Below are 13339 nucleotides of genomic sequence, written 5' to 3' on the forward strand. Positions count from 1 at the left end.
GATGTAGATTATCAGGCCCTGGGGATTTATCAGCCTTCAATGCCGTCAATTTCCCTAACACCATTTCCCTACAAATACTGATTTCATTCAGTTCCTCCCCCTCATTAGACACTATGTTCCCTGACATCTCTGGAAAGTTATTTGTGTCCTCCTTTGTGAAGACAGAACCAAAGTATGTATTTAATTGGTCTGCCATTTCTTTGTTGCCCATTGTAAATTCCCCTGATTCTGACTGCAAGGGACCTACGCTTGACTTCACCAATCTTTTTCTCTTCACATATCTATAGAAGCTTTTAGTCAGTTTTTATGTTCCCTGAAAGCTTACTCTCATACTCTATTTCCCCCCTCTTAATTAATCCCTTTGTCCTCCTTTGCTGAATTCTAAACTGCTCCCAATCCTCAAGTTTGCTGCTTTTTGTGGCCAACTTATATGTCCTCTCCTTGGATCTTATGCTATCCCTAATTCCCCTTGTTAGCCACGGTTGAGTCACCTTCTTTGTTTTATTTTTATGCCAAACAAGGATGAAGAAATTCTATAGTTCATCCATGTGATCTTTAAATGTTTGCCATTGCCTATCCACCGTCAACCCTTTAAGTAACGTTCCCCAATCCATCCTAGCCAACTCGCGCCTCATACCATCGTAGTTTCCTTTATTTAAATTCAGGACCCTAGTCTCTGAGTCAAATACTTCACTCAATCTTAATGAAGAATTCGATCATATTATGATCGCTTCGCCCCAAGGGGCCTCGCACAACAAGATTGCTAATTAATCCTTTCTCATTACATAATACCCAGTCTAAGATGGCCTGATCTCTAGTTGGTTCCTCAACATATTGGCCCAGGAAACCATCCCGTATACATGATTTCATTAGTATGGTCGGTTGAGACAGATAATGCCAGAATTCACAAAACAGAATGGAAAAAGGATTAATCCTTCATTTTTGTGATTTTTTTGTTTGGTGACTCCTCCCTTTCAATAAGTGCTGCATCTCCCCAAATGTACATTGGGGCTTTCCAGTAGGTCTGGATAGGCCTGGATGGATAAAACCTCCATTGAACCAAATCGGTTCTGTACATGACCGGACAATTGGGCTATTTATGTCAAGTGAGAGTGGGCCTGGGATCAAAGCTGAAGCCTAAGATGGAATGAATGTCTCCTGTTTCTGTCCCTAGGAATCCATCATCTGCTCATTGTGACACTGCTTCACAGAATTATTTTTGAAGTGTAGCCACAGTTGTTATTAGAGTTGTCAACTCTGGTTGGATGTATTGCTGGAGGTGTCATCACATGACCGCCTGCCTCCAACAGCCGAGTTCTCTCTCTCCACCCCCCACTCTCCCCATTGGTCGCCCGACACGTCCATCCTCGCCGTGCCCCGCCTTCCCGCAGCCAATCAGAAAGAGAGCAGACTCTTCATTATGTGATTGGATGTTTCTTGACTCTCAAGTCAAACAACCTTTTTATCCCATCTCCAATATTTATATACATAGTCTTAGAATAAGGGGCTGCTCTTTCAAAACTGAGATGAGGAGGAACTACTTCACTCAGAGGGTGGTAGGTCCATGGAATATGCTGCCCCCAAAAGCTGTAGAAGCTACATCATTACATAAATTTAAAACAGAAATAGACAGTTTCCTAGAAGTAAAGGGAATTAAGGGTTACGGGGAGCAGGCAGGAATTTGGACATGAGTCTAGGTCCGGATCGGTCATGGCCCTGTGGGTAGCGGAGCGGGCCCAGGGGCCGTGTAGCCTGATCCTGCTCCTATTTCGTGTGTCTAATTCTGTTAGATTCAGGAGATGGTTCTGTGATAGTGGATTGGCGGTTAGGATCAGATCAGCCATGATCTTATTGAATGGCGGAGCATGCTCGAGGGGCCGATTGGCCGACTCCTGCTCCTATTTCTTATGTTCTTATATAACTAAAAGTGTGCAAAGAAAATGAAACAAAAACATTGGCCGTATTTTCCGATGCCTACGGGTGTGTGCGAGCTGTGTACATGCCCATACGGACATCGGAAATGCCAGTTTCAGGCAAGCGAAGCGCATGCGCTGAAAACTGGCACTTCTGATCTTTCAAGATCGCTCGCATGCCTGCGCTGGAGAAGGGCCTCTGAGGGCAGAGTTCCGCTTTCTACAGAACCTCCACCCGCTGAAAACACTCAAAAAATCTACGCCTGGCAAAAGCAGGTGTAAGGCTTGCTTTTACCAGCATGAGTTTAAAAAAGTTAAAAAAAAATGTTTTTCACTCATTTATAATTTAAAAATACTTTTTTTAAAGTTTATTTTTAGCCTTGTAAAAAAACTTCAATTTTTTTCAAAAATTAAATTTTCGTTTAAAATATTTTAATGTAATTTTAACACTTTTTAAAAGTGATTTTAAAAAATTTATTTAATGTTTTGATGTCTTTTTTCGGTGATCCCCATTCATACTTTTGACAGGTCTATCTGTCTAAAGTATGAAGGGAGATTCCCTTCTCTCCCATTGGCTCGCCTGGCCTACGTGATCCCAGGGACGCTTGCGAACCGCATTCCCCCTGGGATACGAGGGCCCTGCACATTTCGTCGTGGAGAGGCCCAGAAGTGGAAATGGCCGGACCTCGGGAGCCCTCGGGTAAGGGCGTAGATTTTTTCCCGATTGGAGGCCTCCGCACGCAGGAAGGCTCCTATTGGAAATTATGGGCCTTATGTGGCGGTACCACTGGTTGTCCCTTACATTGAGACACATAATTCCCTTTAACTTACCTTACTGTATGTTTAACTTACCCTTTGGGGCCGTTGCCCCTTTAACTTACCTGTTGGGGCCATTGCCCCTTTAAGACGCGCCCTAGTGCGCTGACGTCATGTCACGTACGACGTGATGTGCGTGCACCGGCACAGCCCGGTCTAGCGTCTTCGGCCTCAACGGCCAGCCGACGGGAGCGACGCGATCTTCCGCTCCCGCGGCAAGCACCGGCACAGCCCGGCCTCGCGACTTCGGCCTCAACGGCCAGCAACGCAACGACGCGCATCACGTGATGCCCTAAGCGCGGGAAACGCGAACACCGTGATGACGTCATCACGCTCCCCACAGGACTGCGAACTCAGTCCTCGTGGCGTCCCCGCTGGGACAAGACCTACACCACGGTGTTCCTACAGTCAGCCATCTTGCCTGCTATCTTACCTGCTGTAATTAGCCTGTTCCTGTAAATAAACAACTTATTTATAGTTCGTCGAAGTCAAACTCTCTTATTTAGTGGCGATCTACACGAACCGCTACATTGGTGACCCAACGACGTGAGTATGGGAGTTCATCAATTCCAACGCTACAATTGGTGAACCCGTATCTGTGAACGATTTTCACGGTAGCAACGCGCAGCCTGACCCTCATCTTCCCACAAGACGACCAACGAACAACCACGGAACAGCAACCGCCTAACACCGATTCCACCACAAGTGACCCCGTCTTTGCGAATGTCTTCGCAACGGAAGCGCAGCTTGGAGGTGAGCCCGTTTTTCACGAACGATTTCACAGAGGTAGAGCACGACCAACGGCAACCGTCGTCCACCAGCGCTACAATTGGTGGGTTTGTGAACGTCTTTCACAAACGAAGCACGCTATGGAAGCATCAGCCGTTCTGCTGTCGCTACCGCAATCCAGGGAGCCACGGTCTCCCTCGTGCTTTATGACGGTAGAAGCCCCGTTCGCCGAGAACATCGATGCGGCACAGACCACGCACGTGCTCACGGTCTCCGTATTCGACTCTTCTACCGCCACACGGATCGTCCGCCTCTACATCCAAAGCAACAGCAAGTATACATCTCTCCAAGCGCGGGGTACAGCATGTTCAGGCCCACAAGATCGGAGCACGCCCCACGGGGATACCATGAGGACTCGCCCCCGCAAAACACGAGGACGCACTCCTCGCGCACGAGGACACATCCCTCGTGAACACCGACGACTCCTTTTCCGCCGACGACGCACCAGCCCTTCAGCTTGCTGGTTGTGTTACCTACTGCACGATTCGGCGTGAACAAAAAGCGTGCCGCCCTCCCAGCTGTTTTCTCCTAAATCTACAACTGTTATAAGTGTTGCCGCCCTCCAGGCAGAGTTAACCCCTCCTGAAAGCAACAACAACCTGGACCGTTGCCGCCCTTTCTCCAGTTTTCCCTTTAACAAACGCAAACGTCTACTGAAGCTGCACACATCGCGGACGGGTCCAACGGGCATCCTGCGGCCGCGATCAGCCACGTGAAAGTTGCTAGCCTCACCGATCACTGATCAACGCAGCAACTCTTCACCCTCCGTTGTGTTATCGTCGTAGCACTATGGCACGCACCGTTCCGTGCGTTCCAGCCTCCCGAAGGTTTCGCTCACCTGTCGGCGAGTTCACTGACCTCACCAGTCAAGTCCTCCTGGATCGCCCGTCGGCGTTCCTGCAGATTTCATCGGAACAAGGACTTGTTTCAACATCAACGGAGACATCGCCCGCGTCCGCCCAACCTGCCCGTCACTCTGTCAAGGCCTGCTGTTTCGCATGTCTCCACGGTCCTTCGCCTGATGGATACGTTTTATTCGCCACGACGCGCGTAAGGATCCGCTCACGAGCCGCATCCTCATACCTCGCCTACCAAGTCGAGACAGCACGTGACCACCAGCTCATCAGACCATCTCATCCTTGGCCTTTCATTAAAGCGAATTCTGGGGGGGCCTATGTGGCGGTACCACTGGTTGTCCCTTACATTGAGACACACAATTCCCTTTAACTTACCTTACTGTATGTTTAACTTACCCTTTGGGGCCGTTGCCCCTTTAAGACGCGCGCTGACGTCATGTCACGTACGACGTGATGTGCGTGCACCGGCACAGCCCGGCCTAGCGTCTTCGGCCTCAATGGCCAGCCGACAGGAGCGACGCGATCTTCCGCTCCTGCAGCAAGCACCGGCACAGCCCGGCCTCACGACTTCGGCCTCAACGGCCAACGACGCGCATCACGTGACGCCCTAAGCGCGGGAAACACGAACACCGTGATGACGTCATCACGCTCCCCACAGGACTGCGAACTCGGTCCTCGTGGAGTCCCCGCTGGGACGAGACCTACAGCACGGTGCTCCTACAGTCAGCCATCTTACCTGCTATCTTACCTGCTGTAATTAGCCTGTTCCTGTAAATAAACAACTTATTTAAAGTTCGTCGAAGTCAAACTCTCTTATTTAGTGGCGATCTACACGAACCACTACACTTAGTTGTTTTTTTAATGCTCCTGTTGATTTTTCTCCTGGGTGGCTCACAGCATTGTCTGGAGATTAATCTTCAATTCCTGGAGACTCCAGGGCAATCCTGGAGTCGTTGTTATGGCGACAAATGACAATAATTTTCCATAATTCTGTGGAAAGGGAAATTACTCGAAGGTGCAAAATGTGACACCGCTCTTCGTAAAGGAGACTGGGATAAACCAGGGGATTATAGGACAGTTGGTTTTACTACACTCGCTAAACTATTGTGGTCTGTAATGTGGTGCAAAATTGCTAAGTACAGGAAACTCTCGTTTAAACGGCACATTAATATCCGGAAATCTCTATTAACCGGCAAAATTCAGGAGTAGGTTCAGGTAAGTTTTATTGTATATTAGTGGCCGTGTAACCGGGGTTCCTGGCTCTGTGGCCGTGTAACAGGGACTCTTGGATCTGTGGCTGTGTAACCGGGCTTCCTGCACCTGTGGCCGTGTAACAGGGACTCCTGGATCTGTGGCCATGTAACTGGTGCGCTGTGTAACGGGGCTCTCGTACCTTGGTTGGTATGCCTCTCCGTTATTCGGAATTTTTAATCAGCCGGCACCGTCCCGTAGGTGCCAGATACCAAAGAGTTTCCTGTAGTTGGTGAGGTTGCGGTGGTAGCTTCAAATTGTCTCCTTGGGGTTTGCAACCAAGCAGTTTAACTATTCTGAACATCATTTATTCAAACTGTTAGTGTTTGTCCATTTTCTGGCTGCCATTTTTCCTCTTTGTGCCCCCCCCCCCCCCCCAAATGTATTGCCTCCTTCCTGTGTTATGGTTCCATGGGGAATGGCTGCCATCGGATCCCTCACCTAAGTGGCTGTTATTACACAGAATTAGAGAACTCCCAGCACAGAAACAGGCCATTCGGCCCAACTGGTCCATGCCGGGGTTTATGCTCCACACGAGCCGCCTCCTCCCACCCCTCTTCATCGAACCCTATCTGCATACCCTTCTATTCCTTTCATAGAATGATACAGCACCACAAGAGGCCATTTGGCCCATCATGTCTGTGTTGGCTCTTTGAAAGAGCTATTCAATTAGTCCCACTCCCCTGCTCTTTTCCTGTAGCCTTGAAAACATTTTCATTTTCCTTTTCCTTACCCTCTGTAAACTTGAGCTCATCCAAACCTCTGCTGCCCATGTCCTAACTCGCACCAAGTCCCATTCATCCATCACCCCTGTGCTCACTGACCTGCATTTGCTCCCAGTTCAGCAATCCCTAATTTTAAAATTCTCATCCTTGTGTTCAAATCCCTCCATATCTCTGTAATCACCTTCAGCCCCACAACCCCCCCCAGATATCTGCGCTCCTTTTATTACGGCCTCTTGTGCATCCCTGATCTTAATCGCTCAACTATTGGTGGCCGTGCCTTCCATCTCTGGAATTCCCTCCCTAAACCTCTCCGCCTCTCAACCTCTCTATCCTCGCTCTCCTCCTTTAAGCTGCTCCTTAAAACCTACCTCTTTGACCAAGCTTTTAATCACCTGTTCTAACATCTCCTCCTTTGGCTCAGTGTCAAAATTAATTTTAATACTCTGCTGTGAAGCACTTTGAGACATTTTACTACATTAAAGGCGCTATATAAATGCACATTGTTGCTGTTGTTGTATAAGTTCCCGTTTTAAAGCATTGTTTCCTGCTGATTGCACCTAGGCTTTAAGAAAAAGACGTCAGACTGATTACTGGGGTCCCTGGGGAGAGTGGGGGGAGTGCAGCCGGACCTGTGGTATTGGTGTGACATTCCGAGAGCGTCGCTGTTATTCCTATCGGTAAGTAACGCGTCTTTTTATACTTGTTTGGTCATGAAACTCTGCACCATTCTCTTCACCATGTCCATATGCACACGAGGTAAGCTTAGAACCTTACCTGCAAAAGCGAGAAGTCTAGGAACGTAGGAACTGTTAGACGAAAAAAGGCTACGGTCCATCTCGTTTGCCTTCCTGGCAGTCACATGATATAAGGATAATGGAGTTTTTGTCTAATCACAGCAATCAATCTCTACAACAGACCCAGACATGAGGTGAGGAAAACCAGTGGTGGAGAGCTTTGGGAACCAGAGGTTCAGAATCACCAGACTGTTTGTTTCAATAGAGCCATTGTTTTTGTATCAACAAACCAATTCCCATTTCAAAAGCTTGTGTGGTGTTTACAACTTTTGTGTTAACACTTCATTTTATCTCAGAAGCCTGTGTTCTGTTTGCAGCCTTTGTCGTCGAGGCTTTCCAGACTTTTAAGACCCAGTATGTCATGTATTAATAATATCAGAAACCTGTTCATAGGATGATGCATCTTTCTGAATTATGGCTTTTCCTTTACAAGCAGACGGGGCCTTGGTTTAACGTCTCATCCGAAAGACGGCATTTCCGACAGTGCAGCACTCCCTCAGCACTGCAATGGAGGCGAGTGTGCTACCCACTGAGCCACAGCTGACGTGATGAAGTGGGGTATATAGAATTATAGACTCATAGAAACGTTCATCAAAGAAAGAGGCCATTTGGCCCATCGTGCCTGTGCCGGCTCTCTGTAAGAGCTATCCAATTAGTCTCACTCCCCCTGCTCTTTCCCCATAGCCCAGCAATTATTCCTCTCCAACTATTCCCTTTTGAAAGATAGTATTTAATCTGCTTCCACCGCCCTTTCAGGCAGTGCGTTCCAGATCACAACAACTCGTTGCATTAAAAAAATTAAAATTCTCCTCCTGTCGCCTCTGGTTCTTTTGCCAATGATCTTAAATCTGTGTCCTCTGATTACCGACCTTCCTGCCAGTGGAAGTAGGTTCTCCTGATTTATGCTATCCTAAGCATTCATATCATGTGACAGCGCTACATTTCCTACACAATCATTTAGGTGTGAGGTGCACATTCCATGTGGAGTACTGCTGTAATGATATAATGGAAGTCTTTGTCTTCCAATGGTTAAACCACAGCTTTGAGCCTCCTGTTTCAGTTGGTTAAATTGTAGGTTTATTAAAATGACAGGTGGAGACTGCGTGAGACTCTGAGTATCAACCCGAGTGATTTTGAACGGGTGCTGTTAAGTGTTCCTTGCTTTGTGCTGATCCAGTGTGCTAACTTAGGGCGGTGTTCCCTTAAATAGAAGGGTATAGTAATTTAAAAAACAGAGATAATCCATAGCAGGGGTGTCCAAGTGTTTTACATAGCATTTACTGCACAGAAACCGGCCATTTGGCCCAACTGGTCTATAAGAACATAAGAAATAGGGGCAGGTGTAAGCCATATGGCCCCTCAAGCCTGCTCCGCCATGGCAAAGCCAGCATTTATTGCCCATCCCTAGTTGCCCTCGAGAAGGTGGTGGTGAGCCGCCTTCTTGAACCGCTGCAGTCCATGTGGTGAAGGTACTCCCACAGTACTGTTAGGGAGGGAGTTCCAGGATTTTGACCCAACAACGATGAAGGAATGGCGATAAATTTCCAAGTCAGGATGGTGTGTGACTTGGAGGGGAACTTAGGGGTGATGGTGTTCCCATACACCTGCTACCTTGTCCTTCTAGGTGGAAGAGGTCACTGGTTTGGGAGGTGCTGCCGAAGAAGCCTTGGCGCATTGCTGCAGTGCATCTTGTGGATGGTCCACACTGCAGCCACGGTACACCGCTGGTGGGGGGAGTGAATGTTTAAGGTGGTGGATGGGGTGCCGATCAAGTGGGCTGCTTTGTCCTGGATGGTGTCAAGCTTCTAGTGTTGTTGGAGCTGCACTCATCCAGGCAAGAGGAGAGTATTCCATCACACTCCTTACTTGTGCCTTGTAAATGGTGGAAAGGCTTTGAGGAGTCAGGAGATGAGACACTTGCCGCAGAATACCTAGTCTCTGACCTGCTCTTGTTGCCACAGTATTTATGTGGCTGGTCCAGTTATGTTTCTGGTCAATGGTGACCCCCAGGATGTTGATGGCAGGGGATTCGACAATGGTAATGCCAATGACTGTCAAGGGGAGGTGGTTAGACCTTCTCTTGTTGGAGATGGTCATTGTCTGGCGCTTGTGTGGTGCAAATGTTACTTGCAAATGTTACTTGCCACTTATCGGCCCAAGCCTGAATGTTGTCCAGGTCTTGCTGCATACGTGTCCTGTTACCGTGTCCTTAATAATAGATTCTAGCATTTTCCCTATTCCTGATGACAAGCTAACTGGCCTGTAGTTCCCTGTTTTCTCTCTCCCTCCTTTCTTGAATAGCGAGATTACATTTGCTACCTTCTAATCCACGGGGACCGTTCTCGAATCTAGGGAATTTTGGAAGATCCAAACCAATGCATCCACCATCTCTGCAGCTACCTTTTTTTAAATCCTAGGATGTAGGCCATCAGGTTCTGGGGATTTGTCGGCTTTTAGTCCCATTAATTTCTCCAGTATTTTTTTCTTTGCTAATATTAATTACTTTAAGTTCCTCACTCTCATAGACCCTTGGTTCCCCAAAATTTCCGGTATGTTCTTTGTGTCTTCTACTGTGAAGACAGACACAAAATATTTGTTTAACATCTCTGCCATTTCCTTATTCCCCATTATAATTTCTCCTGTCTCTGCCTCTAAGGGACCCATGTTTACTTTCACTAATCTCTCCCTTTTTACATGCAAAAGCGCTTACAATCTGTTTTTATATTTCTTGCTAGTTTACTCTCATTCTATTTTCTTCCTCTATCACTTTCTTGGTCATCCTTTGCTGATTTTTAAAACCCTTTCCCCCCCCCCCCCCCCCCCCCCAAATCCTCAGGCTTGCTACTTTTTGGAAACATTGTAAGCCTCTTTTCATCTAATACCATCCTTAACTTCTCTAGTTAGCCACGGTTGTACCACTTTTCCAATGGTGTTTTTATTCCTCAAGGGAGTGTATATTCGTCGAGAATTATGAATTATTTCTTTAAATATTTGCCATTGCTTATCTGTCATCATAACTTTTAATCTAATATTCCAATCTACCTCAGCCAACTCGCCTCTCATACCTCCTGTAATTGGCTTTGTTTAAATTTTAGACCCTAGTTTTGGACTTAACCATATTAAACTTAATATGAAATTCTATCATTATGATCACTCTTCCCCAAAGGATCCTTTTCTGTAAAATTACTGATTAACCCTGTCTCATTACACAATATTAGATTTACAATAGCAAAGTGCAGAAAACACCAGTGGGAGTATTTTCTAGGTTCCTCAACATATTGTTCTAGAAAACTGTCTAAAATGCATTCCGTGAACTCGTTCTCCAAGCTACTTTTGCCAGTTTGGTTTGCCCAGTCTATATGAAGATTAATGTTCCCCCAGGATTATTGCATTACCCTTGTTACATGTTCCTATAATTTCCTGATTTATACTCTGTCCAACACTATGGCTTTCAAAAGGGAGATAAGTACCTGAAAGACAAAAAATTGCAGGGCTACGGGGAAAGGGCGGGAGAGTGGGACTAGCTGAAGTACTCTAGCAGAGAGCTGGCACAGGCTTGACCGGCTGAATGGTCTCCTTCTGTGCTGTAACCATTCTATGATTCTATGATTACTGTTAGGGGGCCTAGAAAATACTCCCACTGGTGTTTTCTGCCCTTTGTTGTTTCTTAGCCCAGAAAATCAGGATGTAGGTGGAACTAAGAGCCTTTCTCACTACTTATCTCATCCTTTATTATCAGGGCTACCCCACCTCCTTTTCCATTCTGCCTATCATTTCTAAAAGTCAAGTACCCTGGAATATTTAGATCCCAACCTTGGTCACCCTGCAACCATGTCTCAGTAATGGCTACTAGATCAAATCCATTCATCTCTATTTATGCCATTAATCCATCTATCTTGTTACGGATGCTTTGTGCATTCCGATATAGCGCCTTTAATTTCAACTTTTTACTACTTTTCCCTGATGTGGCCTTAATCGCTAATGTCCTATTACCATTGTTAAACTCTGTCCCTTCCTGACACAATCTGCTTTATTTCACCCAAATCCCTACTCTTGTAGAGCCTTGACTTTGCTCTTCAGACTTATAGATTTACCCATACCTAACCCTCCTTCCCCCTTATTAGTTTACAGCCCCATCTACTGCCCTAGTTATTCAGTTCGCCAGGACACTGGTCCCGGCCCTGTTTTAAGTGGAGCCCATCCCAAGTTCACAGCTCCCTCTTTCCCCAGTACTGGTGCCAGTGCCCCATGAACTGAAACCCCTTCCTCCCACACCACTCTTTCAGCCACACATTTAACTCTCTGATCTGCTTGTCCCAATGCCAATTTGCATGTGGCTAAGGTAATAATCCAGAGATTATTACCTTTTGAAGTTCTGCTTTTTAATTTGGACCCTAGCTCCTCAAACTCCCTCAGCAGAACCTCATTCCTAGTTCCACCTATGTCGTTGGTTCCTACCTAGACCACAACAACGGGATCCTCCCCCTCCTGCTCCAAATTCTTCTGCAGCCGCGAGGATATGTCCTTAACCCTGGCAACATCACCTTCGGGATTCCCGGTCACGACTATAGAGAACAGTATCTGTCCCCCTGACTATACTGTCCCCTACCACTATTCCCCCCACCCCCCACTTGAATGGCCTCCTGTACCACAGTGCTCTCGTCAACTTGCCCACTCCCTGCATTCTTTGTTCTCATCCACCTCAAGTACCTCGTACCTGTTGGATAATGACAAAGGCCGAGGCTCCTCCACCACTGCATTTACGGTCCTCTTACCTGCCTGACTCGCAGTCACATCCTCCTGTCCCTGACCACTAACCAAATCTAAACCACTACCTAACCTAAGAAATGTGACTGCCTCCTGGGTCAAAATGTCCAGGTAACACTCTCCCTCCCTGATGCATCGCAATGTCTGCCCCTCGGACTCCAGCTCAACACCTCTGAGCTGAAGTCCCTCGAGTTGCAGACACTTAGTACTGATGTGGTTGCACTTCCTGCACTGCCATCTCTATCTAACCTTGTTTTATATATTTAATGAATTAACGTTTTATGTAATTAATTCACTTGGTTTATATTTAGTTTTTTTTAAACTAATTAATTTAACTAGTTTAAATGAATAATTTAATAAAGTATTAGCTACAGGTTCCTAGTTTCTCGTTTACACCAGTCCCCTCGCTTAGAGAGCAAAAGAATGTATTCCTCACCAACCAATCACCAACCTGCTGTCCTGTGAGGTCTCGGGGTCCGGGGGTTCTTTACCCCAGCCCAGTGGACGCTACTGGAAAATCTCTTTTTTTCCACCCGGTTTAATTATCCTCATTCCTAGTTCTTTATCTTTGGGATTTCATCTTAGTTTATGTTTATTTATAGGTAATTATTTTTTAGTCTGTTAAGTTTTTTTTTAAACACACCTAAGCGCTAAAACACTGAACAAAATTTTAACTACTTACTGCCCCAGACTTATACAAACCATTACAAGTATTAAAGACAAAAAGGAGCACCTCCTTCCCCCTCTGCATCAAATTCCCACTCTCTCTCCAAATTCTCAACTTCCCACTCTGTTTACACTGCATTCTGTTAAAATTGCAATCTGTGGTTATGCTCTGTGCTGCAGTCTATGTCTGTTTATGCTCCACACGAGCCTCCTCCCACCCTACTTCATCTCACCCTACCAGCACATCCTTCTATTCCTTTCTCCCTTGTGTTTATCTTGCTTCCCCTTAAATGCATCTATGCTATTCACCTCAACCACTCCCTGTGGTAGCGAGTTCCACATTCTCACCACCCTCTGGGTAAAGACATTTCTCCTTTCCTTATTAGTTATATTTATGGCCCCTAGTTTTGGACTCTCCCACAATTGGGAAATCTTCTCTACATCTACCTTATCGAATTCCTTCTTATTTTTAAAGACCTCTATTAGGTCACCACTCAGCCTTCTCTCTTCTAGAGAAAAGAGCCCCAGCCTGTTCAATCTTTCCTGCTAGTTATAATCTCTCCGTTCTGGTGTCATCCTTGTGAATCTCTCTTGCACCTTCTCCAGTACCTCTATATCCTTTGAGGGATTATGGAGTGTCCTCCTCAAATTCGGCTGCCCTCAAAAATTTGTCACCGTCCTCCGCCTGATTCACGATGACATACAAGCCGTGATCCTGACCAATGGTTCCACCACAGACCCAATTCACGTACGGACCGGGG

At 46.5% G+C, this 13339-nt stretch overlaps 1 protein-coding gene across 1 annotated transcript in view; it reads left to right on the plus strand.

The window, feature by feature from the left end:
* paplna (papilin a, proteoglycan-like sulfated glycoprotein) overlaps positions 1-13339 on the plus strand; it is a 216004-nt gene that overhangs the window by 29243 nt on the left and 173422 nt on the right. The window contains exon 2 of the mRNA XM_086002352.1: positions 6913-7028. Coding sequence (XP_085858478.1) covers positions 6913-7028 — 116 coding nt within the window. The remainder of the gene's footprint in view (positions 1-6912; positions 7029-13339) is intronic.

The sequence above is a fragment of the Somniosus microcephalus genome, chromosome 12 (assembly GCF_052327205.1).
Source record: "Somniosus microcephalus isolate GS21.2 chromosome 12, FLI_Smic_1.0, whole genome shotgun sequence".
NCBI classification, from domain to species: Eukaryota; Metazoa; Chordata; class Chondrichthyes; order Squaliformes; family Somniosidae; genus Somniosus; species Somniosus microcephalus.